The sequence below is a fragment of the Octopus sinensis genome, linkage group LG13 (genome assembly GCF_006345805.1).
Source record: "Octopus sinensis linkage group LG13, ASM634580v1, whole genome shotgun sequence".
Classification (NCBI taxonomy): Eukaryota; Metazoa; Mollusca; class Cephalopoda; order Octopoda; family Octopodidae; genus Octopus; species Octopus sinensis.
Genome location: NC_043009.1, coordinates 21,121,061 through 21,137,607, shown reverse-complemented (window position 1 = coordinate 21,137,607; position 16,547 = coordinate 21,121,061). Strand labels below are relative to the sequence as shown.

Here is a 16,547-nt window from a genome sequence, read left to right as displayed (position 1 = left end):
ATTTCTGAGAATCTCTCTTTACAATCTCACATCTTCAATATCTCAAAGACTGGCCAGAAAATATCTCATTTTCCAACTATTGACTCTGTGTAATGTTCAGGTGAGGCTATCAATAGAGTACTACTCTCATATCTGACATCATAGTATTGCTACTATATGTACAAACACCTGAGACACATTCAAAAGAAGTTGAAAACAGGCTTCCTAATTCATTGTTTGAAGTCACTTACTGATACATGCAAGCCCTGGCCCACAGACACTCTCTCTCTCTCTCTCTCTCCCTCTCTCTCTCTCTCTCTCTCTCTCTCTCTCTCTCTCTCTCTCTCTCTCTCTCTCTCTCTCACACTACTACAATGACTTCTTCTACTCCTTGGAGCTGGTTGTCTTATCCACCTCTACATCAAGACCTCACACTAACCATTTTTCATAGTCCTTATTCTCCAGAATGTTGCCCATCTGGAATTCCTTTCTTGCCCTTATATTTCATGCAACTCTTCTAGAGAAACATTGATCCTTTCAATCTTACCAAACTTGGAGGACCTACAAATGCTACAGCAATAGTCCTTTCCTGCAGAACAACCAATAAAGAAAAACTTTGTTTTGTTGTTAAACTTACATTTTATTGCCATAGTTACATTTTATTGCTTAGTCTTGTATTGTTGCTATGAGTATGGTTTTATTATAATGTTACTTTGTTGCTCTCTGATTTCAAAAAGATCCTTTTGCCTCCAAAAGAGAGATGAGCACTTCATTATTTTCCATTCTATTTAGACTAAAATTAATTCACTGGAAATAATTGAAAATGTTTCTCTCCCTAACTCATTTTTACTCAGATTTCTAACAAAGATAGTTTTTTTACTGATTTTCATATTTAGAATTTGAATGCTTAGTAAAATAACTATAAGTTTTATAATTTATTTTAGTAGATTAAACTGGTATTTAGATTATGACCAAACAAAAGTTTCTTACATATAAAAGTTTCTATAACAGAACTTTTACTTCAACATACTTATATCATAACAAGTTACGAGTCAAGATTTTAATTTCAACATAAATACTTTACAAGGGACGTTTTCAAGAAGATTAGCAAAATGGTAAAGGGAATTGCCTCACCCAGGTCTGTATTAATACTGATTACTGGGTTTTTTTTTCTTCAATTGACACTTTTAAATAGTAACATTTCAAATTTCATCCTGTGTAAATTGATATAAAACACACCAATTTATTTCTTACAAAATTTATGCTATATGAACAGTTAACATCACTTAAAGTTTGTTTTCTGATCTTCTGGGGCGTTTTTAAGCTTACCACACAGAACAAGAAAGGTTCTCCTTCCCCCATTAACTATTTTCCACACAAATTCCATCTGCCAAATTTCATTCACAAGGCTTTGATAAAATATACTTGCCAAAGGTTCCATACAGTGGAACAACATATGCAAAACATGGAACAACATATGCAAAACACAAGACCTATCAAAAGGAGGGTTGCATAATGTCCATAACAGTTCAATAATAGTACACAGAGGCAGCTTAATGCTACATCTGTCTAACAATAGCACATAAGGACTTAGAAATATTGAGATGGTGAATGAGCTTATTGTAAGGCATCATAGTAGAAATGATAGACCCCTAACCTCAGCAGCAAGTGCTTTGATGTGTCACAGTGTAATTTTATATGTTGTGTATTCCTTTTCGTGTCTTTGATCCATTTAAGGGTAGGTTTGGTATTATTGACCAAATTTCAGCAAGGAGAAATTCACAGATGATATGATTTGTAACAGTAAGGAATATTGATTTGTTTTGCATCAATTCTTTGTGGTTGCTTAATCATATTTTCTGTTACTTTTGTTATTGAGCACCCTGACAAATCTCAAAACAGGGGTAATGTCCATTATGTTTGTGTGGGTGTGTGTTTTAAGATGGTGATATAAGTAAGCCATCGTTATAATGAAAAAACAGAACACAACAGTCAACTTTTAACACATGGCGTCTTTATTCCTGTTCTGAATCAGTTCATTTAAGGAAAAGCGTGAAAACCAGAAGTTAAACTCTGTCTCTTTCTTTCTCTCTCACACACACACACACAGAAGGGACTTTACAAGGTCATATCAAAAATTTCCCAGACTAGTTCTGTAGTGCACCAACAGATGGTAGTACATAGTTGCATGCACAGTGAGAGCTAGCAGTGACCTTTGTGAGGCAGTGTGCCAAGTGTTTACTTCGCAAGTTGTGAAAATTGTGTTTTTGTGATCATGTGTACGTTGTAGTCTGCAATTTTGTCATGGACAGGAATTTGGAACAAAAAAGCCAATGTGAAATTTTGTGTTAAACTTGGGAAGTCTGCTACAAAGACATTGAGCATGCTTCAGGAAGCTTATGGCGATGAGGCAATGGGTCGTATGTAATGGTTTGAGTGGCACAGGCACTTCAAGAGCAGAATGTCCCTGGAAGACGATGAGCAATCTGGAAGATATGCCACGAGTGTCACCCCTGGAAATATGGAAAAAAATTATTAGCTTGTGCATGAGGATTATTGGAGACCAATCAACAACATTGCTGATGTTGTTGGTCTCTTGTATGGGTCCATTCAGGGAATCCTAACATCCGAACTGAACATGCAGCCTATCTCTGCCAAGTTTGTCTCTCACCTGCTGACCACCATGCAGAAAGAACATCATGTCAAAAGTCAGTCAAGATCTCTGTCAGCATGCTGCTGGTAACCCATCCTTCATGTTGAGGATCATCACCAATGTTGAGAGTTGGGTCTATGGGTACGACCTTGAAACATTTAGCAGCAGTCGTCACAATGGAAGACCCCTTCATCTCCACAACTGAAGAAGGCTCAACAGAGCTGCAGCTCAATCAAGAGCATGCATATCATTTTTTTTTATTTTCATCATCTGCGGTATTGTGCATTGAGAATTCATTCCCCCCCCCCCCATCCGGGGCCAGACCATCAATCGAGAGTTCTACTTCAACGTTTTGAAGCATTTGAGAGAAGACATTCAACAAAAGTGACCAAATCTGTGGAGTGCCAAGCCAATTCTTCATGATGATAGAGCACCTTGTCACTGAACTCTCATCATTCATGAGTTTCCCATCAAAAACATCATGGTATCACTTCCACACCCACATTATTCGCCAAATTTGGTGCCTGTGGACGTCCATCTCTTCCCCCAAGTGAAAAGGCAGCTCAAAGGTTGCCATTGTAACACCATTGTTGAGATCCAGAATGAATTGCAGAAGGTCACTTGCAGAAAATGGCTTCCAGGCCAGATTCCAAAAGTAGCAGGAATGCTAGGACCGGCGTTTTGCTGCGTAAGATGTTTATTTTACGGCAGTTTTCGATTATTCTACCTTAAGCTTTCTCTTAGGTTATATTATTTTATTTGGCTTTTCTCTGAGTAAGGGAGAATATAATGATTCAACGTCACTTATACTAAAGTGTTATCATTATACCTAAAACCCTAACTACAGTTATAACATCATAGAGACATATACACATGAAACGCTATATTAACGACATGTATGTATAATATTTTCTTTGTGTCCTTTAAACCGCTATAAGAAAACATAATCAAGGATTACAGAAATGCATACTTATTTATGCTCAGTTGAAAAACAAATGTGAAAAGAAACATTTTCTTTTAATTAGTTTTATTATATAAATATAACATTTTATATTATTTACAGTAAGAAAGATAACTTTGTTGTGAAGAAGAACGACTATAATTTCATTAACTAATTTCTCAATTCTAGCTAATACATTAACCAACAAATCAAAATAGACTTGTGATTAACTTAGACATGGCATGAAAATTACCGATGTCTCAAAAGAGTGAGTGTCGTGGAGTTCAGTGACATCCAACAAACACTGAAATTTTTCCCAAAATCCAGGGTTTTTATAACTGCTCAACTTGACTAAAAAGAATCGAAATCCATGACAAATATTCTTTACGAAACTTTTAGAATCTTTATATGAGCAGTTATATTAACCAATGGAAAAAAACGAAAATGATAATTCTTCGGCAAAGACATTATGTCATATTGCCAATTCGCGCCACATTTCAAAATGGCTAAAATGGTTATTGCAACAATTTCAAAGGAGATGAGGTTAAAACTTAGGCAAATGAGTTATTTTTTATTAAACATAACTAGTCCAGGAACTTTTTGATACCACCTTGTGAGTTAAATTTTTGAATGATGCAAGGGAATGATATATTTACCTTTTTATTGTTTTCTTTTTTTTTTCCGCCAGATATTTTCGAAGTCCAAAGACACAACCTCCAAAACTTCTTGCAGAACAAGCATTTGCAATGGGTACAGTTGAACATGCTGAGGAATCAGATCATTTGATGTCGGATCAAACAAATGGAGGACTGAGATTAACAGGTCATTTCAACCTTCTTCATGTCTACCGTTTCCTTCTTATTCTACAAATTTGATTTTACTTTAATATTTGTTCATTCAGAAAAAACATTTCAATCAGAAAGAGTTTAAGAAATAATTCATTCAGGTTTTTTACTCACCTATCTTCACCTTTGTTTATTTTTTTTTACTTTGGTGTTGCCTTTAATGAGGATATTCATAACCAGACATAACTCATTTCTTTATTGGTTGATTACTATTTCAGATATTTTTTGGTAGAAATCAAACTCAGAACTGTAAACCCACCAAATACTTGTCAATTTCTCTTCACTTTAGAAGAATCTACCAGCAAATCATTTCTCCCTTTGAAACCTGTGGAAAAGAAATTTCATTAATGTTTTCTACCTGCCATGTTCTATAATGTCTTACTTTATGTCTTTTGGTTTTTTACTTTAGAAACATATTTCCTTTATAGATTTCTTGTTTATAAGCTCATCTCGATTTCCATCTCATTGTTACGTTTTTTCAGATTAACATTCATTGGGATGCCTTTTTGAATTTTTCTTTCCGCCTTTTTTTTTTTCGCTCTTTTATAGCATCCCTGCAATCTTCATCAAACCATGGTTTGCGTTTACAATTTGGAATTATGGAGGTTCTAGGTATGGTTTGGTTTTCTCACATATTTACAAGAGATCAGTTTGTAAATGTTAATAACTGGATCAGTTTTATTATTGTAATCATTATTATTTAGTTTATTAATTCAGTAAAATTGAAGCAGGTTCCAATTTTCCATCTCTTTCATTACTACAGTAAGATTATGAGGGAAGTGGGAGGGGGATAGGTTAGCAGAAGGAATTAGTAGAAGAGAGAACATAAAATGCCATGTGGTATTTTGTATCTCCCTTTATCATACTAGGGTCCATATTCCCTTTTATTTTTCCAGGGTAGACAAAATGAAGATCCAATCAAGTACAGGGGTCTATATTATTGACTACATTCCCTTCCTCTCACAAAAAAGCCATATGCCATAATCAAAACTGTGAATCCATATTATGAGGAAGTTCTGCTTGCTCCATTGTTCCTGATTCCACTCTTTACTCTATGTTGTCCAGCAACAAAAACGATTGACCAACGGTCAGAATCTGAGAAAATTTCATTGGCAACATTGAAAATAGCAAATCCTGAAGAGTTTGTTTAATGTCAATAAGTTTAACTGCTGTGATGAATAAAAATAGCCAGAATTTCAAGTTATAATCCAAAGTATTGACTTTTACCATTCCTTATGGCAATTGAACTTATTGAGGAATCCTCTTGGATTTACTCCCAAAACAATAATCATCCAATCCATGGAACCATGGAAAATGGACACAAAACATAAACACACAACAACAGCTTTATAAAACCTTTATAGAGGCACATGCCTCTGTGGTTTATGGAGAAAAAAGTGGAAATAAAAGGTTAAATTTTACTAAATTAATTTTTAAACCTTAACAGTTCTATTAAATTCTTTTATTGTTACCATTTTTGACTTGATGTTAGAAAAATGAGGATATTAAAGGAGAGGGGAGAATCCCTTTATTTCTTCTTCTGCAAGACAAAGGGTGTGCCATTGTTAATGTGCCACTACCTTCCATATCTCCAAAAGAATTCAATCTGTTTAAATCATATAATCAGTGCTAAAACTTTGTTATTTTGTATGGAACTTCTTAGCTTTCAAATATATTTTGGCTTCATTTTGCCTTTTTTTTTTTTTTGGTGATTTTAATGATTGATTTCAATGGATTGCAATAATAGTTTTGAGATGACGATTGATGATAGTTTGGCTTTACACTGGGAATTCTTTGCAGCTGATGTTGACTTAGATTCTGTTGATGACGATGATGATGTTTTGTCTTGGAGGTTTTCTGTTCCTTTACCTAAACAATGTCTGTTTGGGTTTCAAAACAACCATTCAAGTTTGGGGTTTCTGTAACATGTAACATTGACTTGCAAAACTATTTCACAGATCCAGCTTACTTATGCTTTAATATATAAAACTAAGCTGATTTCATTGAATTTCTTTCATCCTAGTCTATATTGGACATAATTTAAAAAAAGAAAACTAGCTTTCTTTGTAGTTAGCATAACATATTCTTTCAGATGTATTTACCACTTTTATCATTGTGATTTTCCACCCTGCTCTGTCAACATTCAAATTTCCCTCTGCAGCTTTCACAATGGCATTTGTAATGAAATACACTGTTTGTGCAATTCCATTGCTTGAAAATCAAGAAAAATTTTCAGGGATTTAGAAAAATGATAAACGTTTGACATTCATTTCTATATTAAATTGGTATTTAGATCATAATTTATGAAAGAGTTCTTACCTTAGATTACCACAGAAAATTTTCATTTAAATAGGAACACACTCAAATGAATAATTCTTTCATCATAGAAAGCATGTTGGTATCAAATTGGTTAAAGGGTTAAATTTATGATAGTTTCAATAACTTAGATGTGATTCAACTATGAGCTAATCTCTGGGAAATAGTATAGTCCAAAATCTTGAATAAAATATTTGTAATCATAAATCCAGCAGGAGTCCAATTTTACCATTTTAAATAAGAACTCATTCTTCTATGAATATTATCGCCGATCAAGCAAGTTCTTCCAATATAAAAGTTTATCAAAGATTTTGATTGCCCTCATCTTAAGTAGAGTTGAAAGTTTATTGTAGAGTAACTTTTTTCAGGCTGTCCAAGATGTCTGCATTAAAAGGTGCTTCAGATTCTACCTCTTTTAATATTTTTACAAAATATTACTCCCAATTTCAGATATTTTAAGTGCATAATTGAGTATCAAAACGAGAAGTTTGGACATATAGTTCTTATGTTCCTTAATTTCTTTATTTTCATCATCAGAGAACATCCATTTAAAGGGTTCACAACTGGAATTCTTTTGAACAATTTCTAATGTGTCAAAGAATAAAGGGAATGAGATATCATAGGAAATGCTTTTCCATGCACATTAGCAGCAATAATACAAAGACTGCAGATCTTCAGCATTTAAATGCTGATGACAAAAACGAATCATCATAGTGGGCAAAACAACATAAAATGAGGAGATTGAAAAAAAAAAATTTATGAAGTAATTTGACAAAGAACAGTGTTTGATGCGATATTGGTTGATGTGAGAAAAAAGTTTGAAATAACATTTAGTAATTTTACTGGAAGTTAGCTAGATCTGTAATATGGAGTCTGTTATTCTCCTATTCTTATGTATAACCATTGGAGGTCTTTTAGTAAATGTTGAAGCTATGTCTAAAGTAATCAGAATATGACTGTTATAGGATGAAACATTAATTACCATACTGCACATTTGAGGAGCTTACTTTTGAAACCAGTGTAAGTGCATATTTGGTCGATTTCATGATGACCCTTAAAACACAATCTGCTGCTGGTTCCATGCATGTGAAATGTTTTTCAGTCAAGCTGGGAATAGATGCCATATATATGACAGTAGGTGAATCTTAGTCTTCCAATCAAAATCAGATATATTCAAGTTGTTGTTTTAAACAATTACTCAAAAGTCATTCCGATGCATAGATCTGGTTCTGAAAGTAAGCTCTTCATTTGGTTATTTCTAATTTCTTTCTTGATGACACTGGAATTTCCAAATTGGTAACTGCAGTTAAACATCACGTTGGAAATTGGTAAGGTTTCTCTACTTAATTTCTCCCTTTTTTTTTCTTTTTTTTTTATGTTACATTTTAGTTCCCAGAGAAAAGGGACTTCATTTGGGATCTGGGGATTGGGAGTGTTCAAGCTCATCATCATCATCCTAAATATTTTTCGTCATCATCATCATTATCATCATTTTCCTTAGTATTGCTGTCATCATCATTATTATCCTCTTCATCATCATCATCATCATCATCATCATCATCATCACCATTATTGCTGTCTTCATCATCATCATTATCATCATTGATTTGACTATCACTTTCCTCATCAGTATTGCTTTCATCACCAATGTCAACATCATCCACTCTCTTCATGATGTTCATGAAGCACCACTTCCAAAGATCCATCATGATTCCATTCTATTGTGAAATAAATTTCTGTGGCCTGTGATTTGGCTCTCTGTGCAAAATATTTAAGGAGAAAAGAATGAAGGACGAAATGAAAAGTTTGAATTTCTTTCACAGAAACTGTTGCCTCATGAAGATTTATTGACCAAACAAAATCTCCAAAACACAGCCATAGCACTGTGAAGTCAGGTTGGCCTCTGTTTGGTCACATCATCACAATGGAATGTGGTCTTCCATTACACTGGACTGATCTAATGAAACCAAACCTGGTTCAATTCCTCATTCAGTCATGTACATGTGTTGCAAGGATTTTTCCATAATGACCTCACCATTTTCAAAAGTTACAACAATCACAGATCACCCTAGCTAATGATCAGGTATCAAAGGTTCATAGCTATCAGAGGTCACCACTCTCAGAGAATAACACTGTCAGAGGTCACTACTCTCAATCGGATGTCATACAAAAACATAAAAATCTGGAATAGCTAAAACAAAACAGACTGATAGAGAGGGACTTATTGGCAGAAATAGGGCATAAAGAGAACCAAAAGTATAGTCTTTGGTTATATAAGCACTTATGTATGTGGACATTGATATGTTCATCATTTTCATAATAATTTAACAGTAATGTTCTGTGCTAGTATGGATTTGATGGTTCAACAGAAACCAAACGGATCTACTTTGGATTAATTTTTATGGCTGGACACCCCACTTTCTAATGCCAAACACTTTACAGGGTGTACTGGGCACTAGTTCACCTGTTACTTTGAGATATATACATGCATATGATGGCTTATTATTGATTGGCAGATATCAGCATACATCAGCAAATTGTGTTGAAATTATAAACAAGAACCATTAACTCATGTTAAATTCATCAGTCTGGAGTGTCTGTGGCTGATGAGACTCAATGATATCAAAGCACTAGGTATTCCAGAGACCCTTTATGCTAATGAATCAAGTCTGGAAAGAGAAATTGTTCTCCTGTGGTGAGCATATTCACATTTGAATATGTGGGAATGTATTACGCCATTAGCATTTAAACAGCCCAAATATTCTACCCATTTTATATTCAAACTAACCAGATCCAGCCTGTCACATTTACCCTACATTGTTATTCTTAAAAGAAACAATCACATCATCAAACTTTCGAAACTATGAGGTAATGATTAATGAATTCATAACATTGTGAATAAATGAGTGTTGCAGTCAACAGAATGTGAATATTAAAGAGTTTAGGAAGAGTATGGAAGTCTTTGTTATATATATATATATATATATATATATATATATATATTATAGTTTGTGTATATGTATACATATGCTCATGTATATATTTAAGTGCTATCATTATTACTATAAAGAGTAATATAAATTACTATAAACTACTATATAATTATAAATTACTATAAACTGGCAGAATCCTTAGGATGCTAGACAAAATGCTTAGTGGCATTTTGTTGAAATTCCACCAAGCTCAGCTTTGCCTTTCATCCTTTCAGGGTCGATAAACAAAGTACCAGTGGAGTACATTTAATCAACTTCCCTGAACTTTCTAGCCTTGTGCCAAAATTTGAAATCGCTGTTATTATTATTATTATTATTATTATTATTATTATTATTATTATTATTATTATGAAGGTATTGAGCTGGAAGAATCATTACCATATGAGAAAAAAGTGCTCAGCAATATTTCTTGTGGCTCAATACATTCTGAGTTCAAATCTCACCTTTGTCAAGGTCAATAAATAAAGTACCATTCAAGTACTGGGACCAATGTAATTATCTAGTTTCTCCCTCAAAATTGCTGATCTTGGCCCTAAATTAGAAATAACTTTTGTTGATGATCTTCTTATCGTTGTTGTTGTGGTTGTTGCTGTTGTAGTGTCGCTGTTGTTGTTGTTGTTATGATTCTTTGCCTTTCATCCCGCCATAGTCAATAAAATGAAGCACTAGTCAAGTAATGGTATCAGTCATATTAACTAACAATCTCCCTTTAAAATTGCAGGCCTGTGCCAAAATTTGGAAGTATTAGTATCATTATTATAATTATAACTACTACTACTGCTGCTGCTGCTGCAGTGAGCTGGCAGAATCATTAGCATGCCAGGCAAAATGCTTACCAGCCTTTCATCTGTATTTACATTCTGAGTTCACATTCTGCTAAGGTCAACTTTGCCTTTCATTCTTTCGGGGTCAATAAGATAAGTACCAGTTGAACACTGGGGTCAATTTAATCGACTTAGCCCTTCCCCAAAACAGCTGGCTTTGTGCCAAAATTTGAAATCATTATTATTATTATTATTGGTTCAGAATTATAGATGCTTTCGATCTAGTTTGGATTCTTTGCCATCAAATTTGAATTCTTTGCAATCAAATTTGAATTTTTCAATTGGTGCTCAAGCCTTGAAAAAAAAAGAATTAAACTGCATCAGCCGTAAGAGAATACATGTCTATCTTATCTAACTCGTCCAGTAGAGCCCACCAATTGATATCTGGAAAGTTCGATGAAATAACTCATGAACACTGCGATAGCTGATGTAGTTTAACTTTTTTTTTTCAAGGCTTGAGCACCAATTAAAAAAATCAAATTTGATTGCAAAAATCCAAACTAGATCGAAAACATCTATATACGAAAGCCTTTGAACAGAAATAAAACAATTACTAGATTTGGACCCCAAAATATTTCGTTTCACTCAATCTTCAAAACCTGTCCATGATTGTGGAGAAGCAGAATTTTCAAAACAACTCTTATGACTTGCACTTTAGCATATCTCTGATGCACTGATAAGTTTGTCTCTATATCTTAGGGTATTGGGGCACTCTTTATTTTGAATATACCATCACATGATCACTATATGTGGTAGAACGTGGGTAGTGGGGTCTGCTGAAATCATGTTGATTTCTAGGCCATGGCTGATGAAAGGAATTTCCAAATTTGTGTTGGTTTATTTTCTGTTTTTGTTATTCAAAGATATTTTGTACTTAGTTAATTTTCATGTCCCATTGTGCATGGTTTTTCAATATATATGTGTACATGTATGTATGTGCGTGTATGTGTATGCACATGTTTATGTGTATGTATGTATAAATTGATAAGACAGACAGACAGATGTACATATATTAATAAGAAATGCAGAAAATGTATCTATATATATACATATATATGAATATATGTATATTTATGTATATATATGAATATGTGTGTGTAGGGTGTGAGCGTTACTATCTCCATGTCTCGGCATCATGTGATATCATTTCAGAGTGGTAATTAAATGCTATTGCTGTGCAATCTGTGTCCTTCGTTTTCAATTTTCTGGGGAACTTGTCCAGTCATGGCAAAATATTTCCTTACTTGGAACTTGATGACAGGAAGGGCATCCAGCTGCAAAGAAATCCACACGAACAAATTCCATCTGACCCATGTGAGCACAGAAAAGTGGATGTTAAAATGATGATGATGATGATGATAATATACATATATATAATTATACATACACACATATATCCATTCATGTGTATTGAGAGAAAAGTGTAAGAGAAATTAGATTCAGTGTGCAAGAGAGAAGACTGCACTGGTTTGGTCATATGTGTGATATGGACAGTTGAGGACGGTTACATAAAGAAGTGCTGACCACTTAAAGTGGAGACAAGTTGTATATATATGTAAACTTATAAATGTATATGTATGTTTATATATATATATATATATATATATTATATAAAAGGGCTTAGTAAAATAAATTACTTTGCCGCATACTGAACTCATTAGAAATAGCAGCTAAAAAAACTTTTTTAAAACTATTTCTAATACTTAAAGAAAACCTCTCTCATATAGTGTTTGCTCAATTCAACTCACGAAAGTATGGGGGTAGAGACATTAAAAAATCAAATGCAAAGGTTATTTGAGAACGTACGTTTCAAGATTAGTCAAACTCGACACTTCTATCATCAGCTCAGAACTCCCTGGTTTGGATTTGAAAACACTGAAAGTGGGAGCATACCCTTTAGGCTTCTTATCGCTTCTGAAGATCTGCTCGAAACTAACAGTGCCAGCAAACTCAAAAATGCAAGCGAAGAATTTCTGCTCTCCCCTTTCCACCAGCGTGGGTTAAAATCAGCAAACACTATGCTTTTTTCGGTAAAATCCGAGGCATTAAATAGAGAGAGATGAATTATAATTTCAACAATTGAGGGTAAAATTAATTAATTAATCAATTTCACCAAGTATTCAGTATGCAAAGGGACCATTTAAGGCGAATTCAAATTATTACATTATATAAAAGGGCTTAGTAAAATAAATTACTTTGCCGCATACTGAACTCATTAGAAATAGCATCTAAAAAAACTTTTTTAAAACTATTTCTAATACTTAAAGAAAACCTCTCTCATATAGTGTTTGCTCAATTCAACTCACGAAAGTATGGGGGTAGAGACATTAAAAAAATCAAATGCAAAGGTTATTTGAGAACGTACGTTTCAAGATTAGTCAAACTCGACACTTCTATCATCAGCTCAGAACTCCCTGGTTTGGATTTGAAAACACTGAAAGTGGGAGCATACCCTTTAGGCTTCTTATCGCTTCTGAAGATCTGCTCGAAACTAACAGTGCCAGCAAACTCAAAAATGCAAGCGAAGAATTTCTGCTCTATATATATATATATATATATAATGTATGCATATATGTGTGTGTGTGTGTGTGTGTGTGTGCATGTGTGTGTGTATATATATATATATATGTATATATAGAGAGAGAAAGAAATGCACATATACTTCTTTATTATATGTAGGGAAGTAAATATGTGAGCTAGCATGATCTTCCCCACCTCACCTCCCAAACCAATATATATATATATATAGATCACGTGACCGACCAGACCATCAGATGTTGCTGCACATCGCTGGTCACAATGCGTTCACATTGTTTTTTAGCCTTCGAATGATGCCACCCCTCCGGCTAAGCGAGCAGGCCAACAGAAGAAAGAGTGAGATAAAGAGTTTTGAAAGAGTACAGCAGGGATCACCACCTCCTGCCGGAGCGTCATGGAGCTTTTAGGTGTTTTCACTCAATAAACACTCACGACTGCAAGTCTGCTGCCCTAACCACTGGGCTACTGGCGCCTCCACACACACACACACACACACACACACACATATATAAACCACTTCTATCAACAAACATTTTTATCAAAAGACATGAATCTTACTCTTAAAACATAGAAAATTACTAAAAGAAAGTATCTGGGAAAACATCTGGTCATTAGTTTTCTGATCAAAGGTCAACTATTCAAATAGCTTCACAAAACACTCCTTTAACACCCCACCACCTCCCAAATGCAACTCCAATCAAGTATTTTGTGTTGGCCATTCATTACTTTCTTTCAGCTATCATTTATTAACAGTCTTTTACTCTCACACTGATTTACAAACTCCAACCCCACCCCAAACATACTCAAATCCCATATATGTAGAATCACAAAACCCCAAATTCTCAGATGACAATGAATGTCAGAAAGTTCTCCTAAGCAGTTAACCAGAAATTTTTTTTTTAATTCTCCTCACCCAAGTTAACAAAGAACTTACTAGATCTATGAACTAAAATTTATATTATTAAAAAATTAAAAAAATAATAAATTAAACTGATTAGAACTACCCATGAAGTCATTCTTTTTTCTCTTTTCAAATATACGTGTGTATATATATATATATATATATATATATATATATATATATATACAAGCAAAACGCCTCCCGTCCAAAGGACGGTGCTGAGTTGTGAAACATTTAAACCAAATTTTCTCAAAACAACTTGTCCGACCGTCCCATAGGCCACCCCTTTGAGAAACACTGATTTAACCTAAATTTGAGACACCAGCAAAAGAAGAAATAAAGATAGACTTTTTTCTATTCCAAAGAAAAACAATTTTATTCACACAAATATGCAACCGAAGAGTTTAAATTACCAGTAATGGTACTGTTGACTGGGAGAACACAAACATAGTTTAAATAATAAGCTTGGCAGGGAAGAAATGTGCCTTTAAGCTGTACAAAAACAACAAAAAATGGAAGGTGCAGTTATGCATTCTCACCTGGAATCGATTTTTGTAATTTTTTCAAGACTTATACCCACCCCGATACCGTCAGTATCTACATATCAAATTTGAGCGCATTCGGATGGAGGATGCCTGAGAAGACACACACACACACACATATATATATATACTAGCTTAAAAGCTGCTCTATCAGGTGGCTTTTAAGCTAGCTCCTGTGGAGGGCTCTTCATTAGGCCTTGGACCCAACAGTGACACTCCATGCATTGAGTACATATTAAATTTTATTAAACTTGAACAATAATTTTCAAGCAAATGGCGGTGCCCCAGCATGGCCACAGCTCATAAGCTGAAACTAGAATCAATCAATCAATCAATCAATGAACAATTTTCGTCAAAACAATGATATAATTTGCCGACTTGGAACTTATTGCAAAGCTGCATGATAAACAACAGTACCCTCACTATCTCCATCGCATCTGCTATACACACACCATTCAGACTTCTGACACTACCATCATCAATACCTTTGACTTTGCCACCTTCTCCTCCATCACCATCAGCACTGTCTTTCACATCGCTTACTCTCATCCCTCTCAGCCACCACCACCACTGCCTCCACCTCTCACAACTACAGCTCATACTATTACTATCACCCCATTGCCATCACAAAAAAACTAAATGTCTCTCTTTAGTATGTTAGTTCAGTGTTCAGTCCCTCTTTCTCTCTTTCTTATTATTACTCCCACCGCCACCATCAACACTACTGCTTTTAATAAAAACATCAACAACTCTCCCTAAATTTCTTTGTCTCTCTTTCTCTCTCTCTCTCTCCCTCTCCCTCCCTCTCTCTCTCTCTCTGCCACCGCCCTCACCGTCTCTATGTCTACTATTAGTCTCACCCCAACATGAGCAATAGTAGGAGTGTCAATGAATAGTGAAGGGGGGCTCGAGGTGTGACACACTGACACACAGAAATTAGTTTTCACATTTATTATATTATATATATATATATATATATATATATATATATAGTCCAACATAAAATTTCTGTACATTTTCCTCTTTATATTTTTCACTACAATTCACCATGTGGTATTTTTCTCTTGAACATTTTCACTATGAATGAATGAACGAATGAACGAACGAGCAACTGAATGATTGATTGTCATCATTTGATATCTGTTTGCCATGCTTGCAGGGCTTGAGCAGTTTGACGAGGCCACAGAAAGCCATCTTTGGCTTCGTTTCTACAGCTGGATGCCCTTCTTAATGCCAACCACTTTACAGAGTGTAATAGGTGCTTTTTGTGTGCTATCAGCACTCATGAGATTGCCATGTGGCTTGCAAGACACAAAAGAACGTGGAAAAATGAAAGGGAAAAGGCTCCCACCACTAAAAATGAAGTATTTGGGAGGAAAAGGTGGAGGTGGGTGGCTTTATGCCAGGTGTTGAAAGGCTAAAGTATGATAGAAGACTGATCCCAGGTGTCTTGCTATAGAGGATATATATGACTGAAGGAGTTAAGAAGGTAGTGGTGGGGTGTTTGAGTAAACTCCCAAGGAACAAGATGATCATAAGAGAGGATATGAACAGTGAGTCATGAGAGGGGACGAGAGAGTGGATACTTTCATAAGAGTGTGAGGGGGGGGTAGGCAAGTGGAGGTAGAGGTTAATATAGTGTATAGTGGATGAGGGAGGAGGTACAGATGATGGGAAATGACCAGTATTGAGAGGGGTGAGGTGGGAGATATAGGAGTGGCTCAGGAAGGAGAATAGAACATAATGTAGTGGGATGATGTGTAAAATGTAGCAGAAATAGAAAGGGAGATATAGGGATATGGAAGGGGCTGTAGTATGTGGATTATGATGATAGATATGGGAGGGCATTGAAAATGGTATCAGAAGAGCAAGGTGTATAGTGAGGGGGGGAGGAGAGAGAGAGAGAGCAGTGACTGAAGTTAATGTAGAAATAGTGTGGGCAAGGATGAAGAATGGAAGTAATTGTGGTGGTAGAGGTGAGAGACCATGAGAGAGGGGATGGAATGGAATATGTGC

The 16,547-nt window shown here is 34.9% G+C and overlaps 1 protein-coding gene across 2 annotated transcripts in view; it reads left to right on the top strand.

The window, feature by feature from the left end:
- Positions 1–16,547, top strand: part of LOC115218423 (receptor-type tyrosine-protein phosphatase T-like) — a 113,521-nt gene that overhangs the window by 51,358 nt on the left and 45,616 nt on the right. Inside the window, exons 12-13 of one of the 2 annotated variants that reach the window (XM_029788228.2) lie at positions 4,261–4,394; positions 4,967–5,029. In XM_029788228.2, the coding sequence (XP_029644088.1) occupies positions 4,261–4,394; positions 4,967–5,029 (197 nt within the window). The remainder of the gene's footprint in view (positions 1–4,260; positions 4,395–4,966; positions 5,030–16,547) is intronic. The other variant, XM_029788229.2, reaches the window with a different exon arrangement.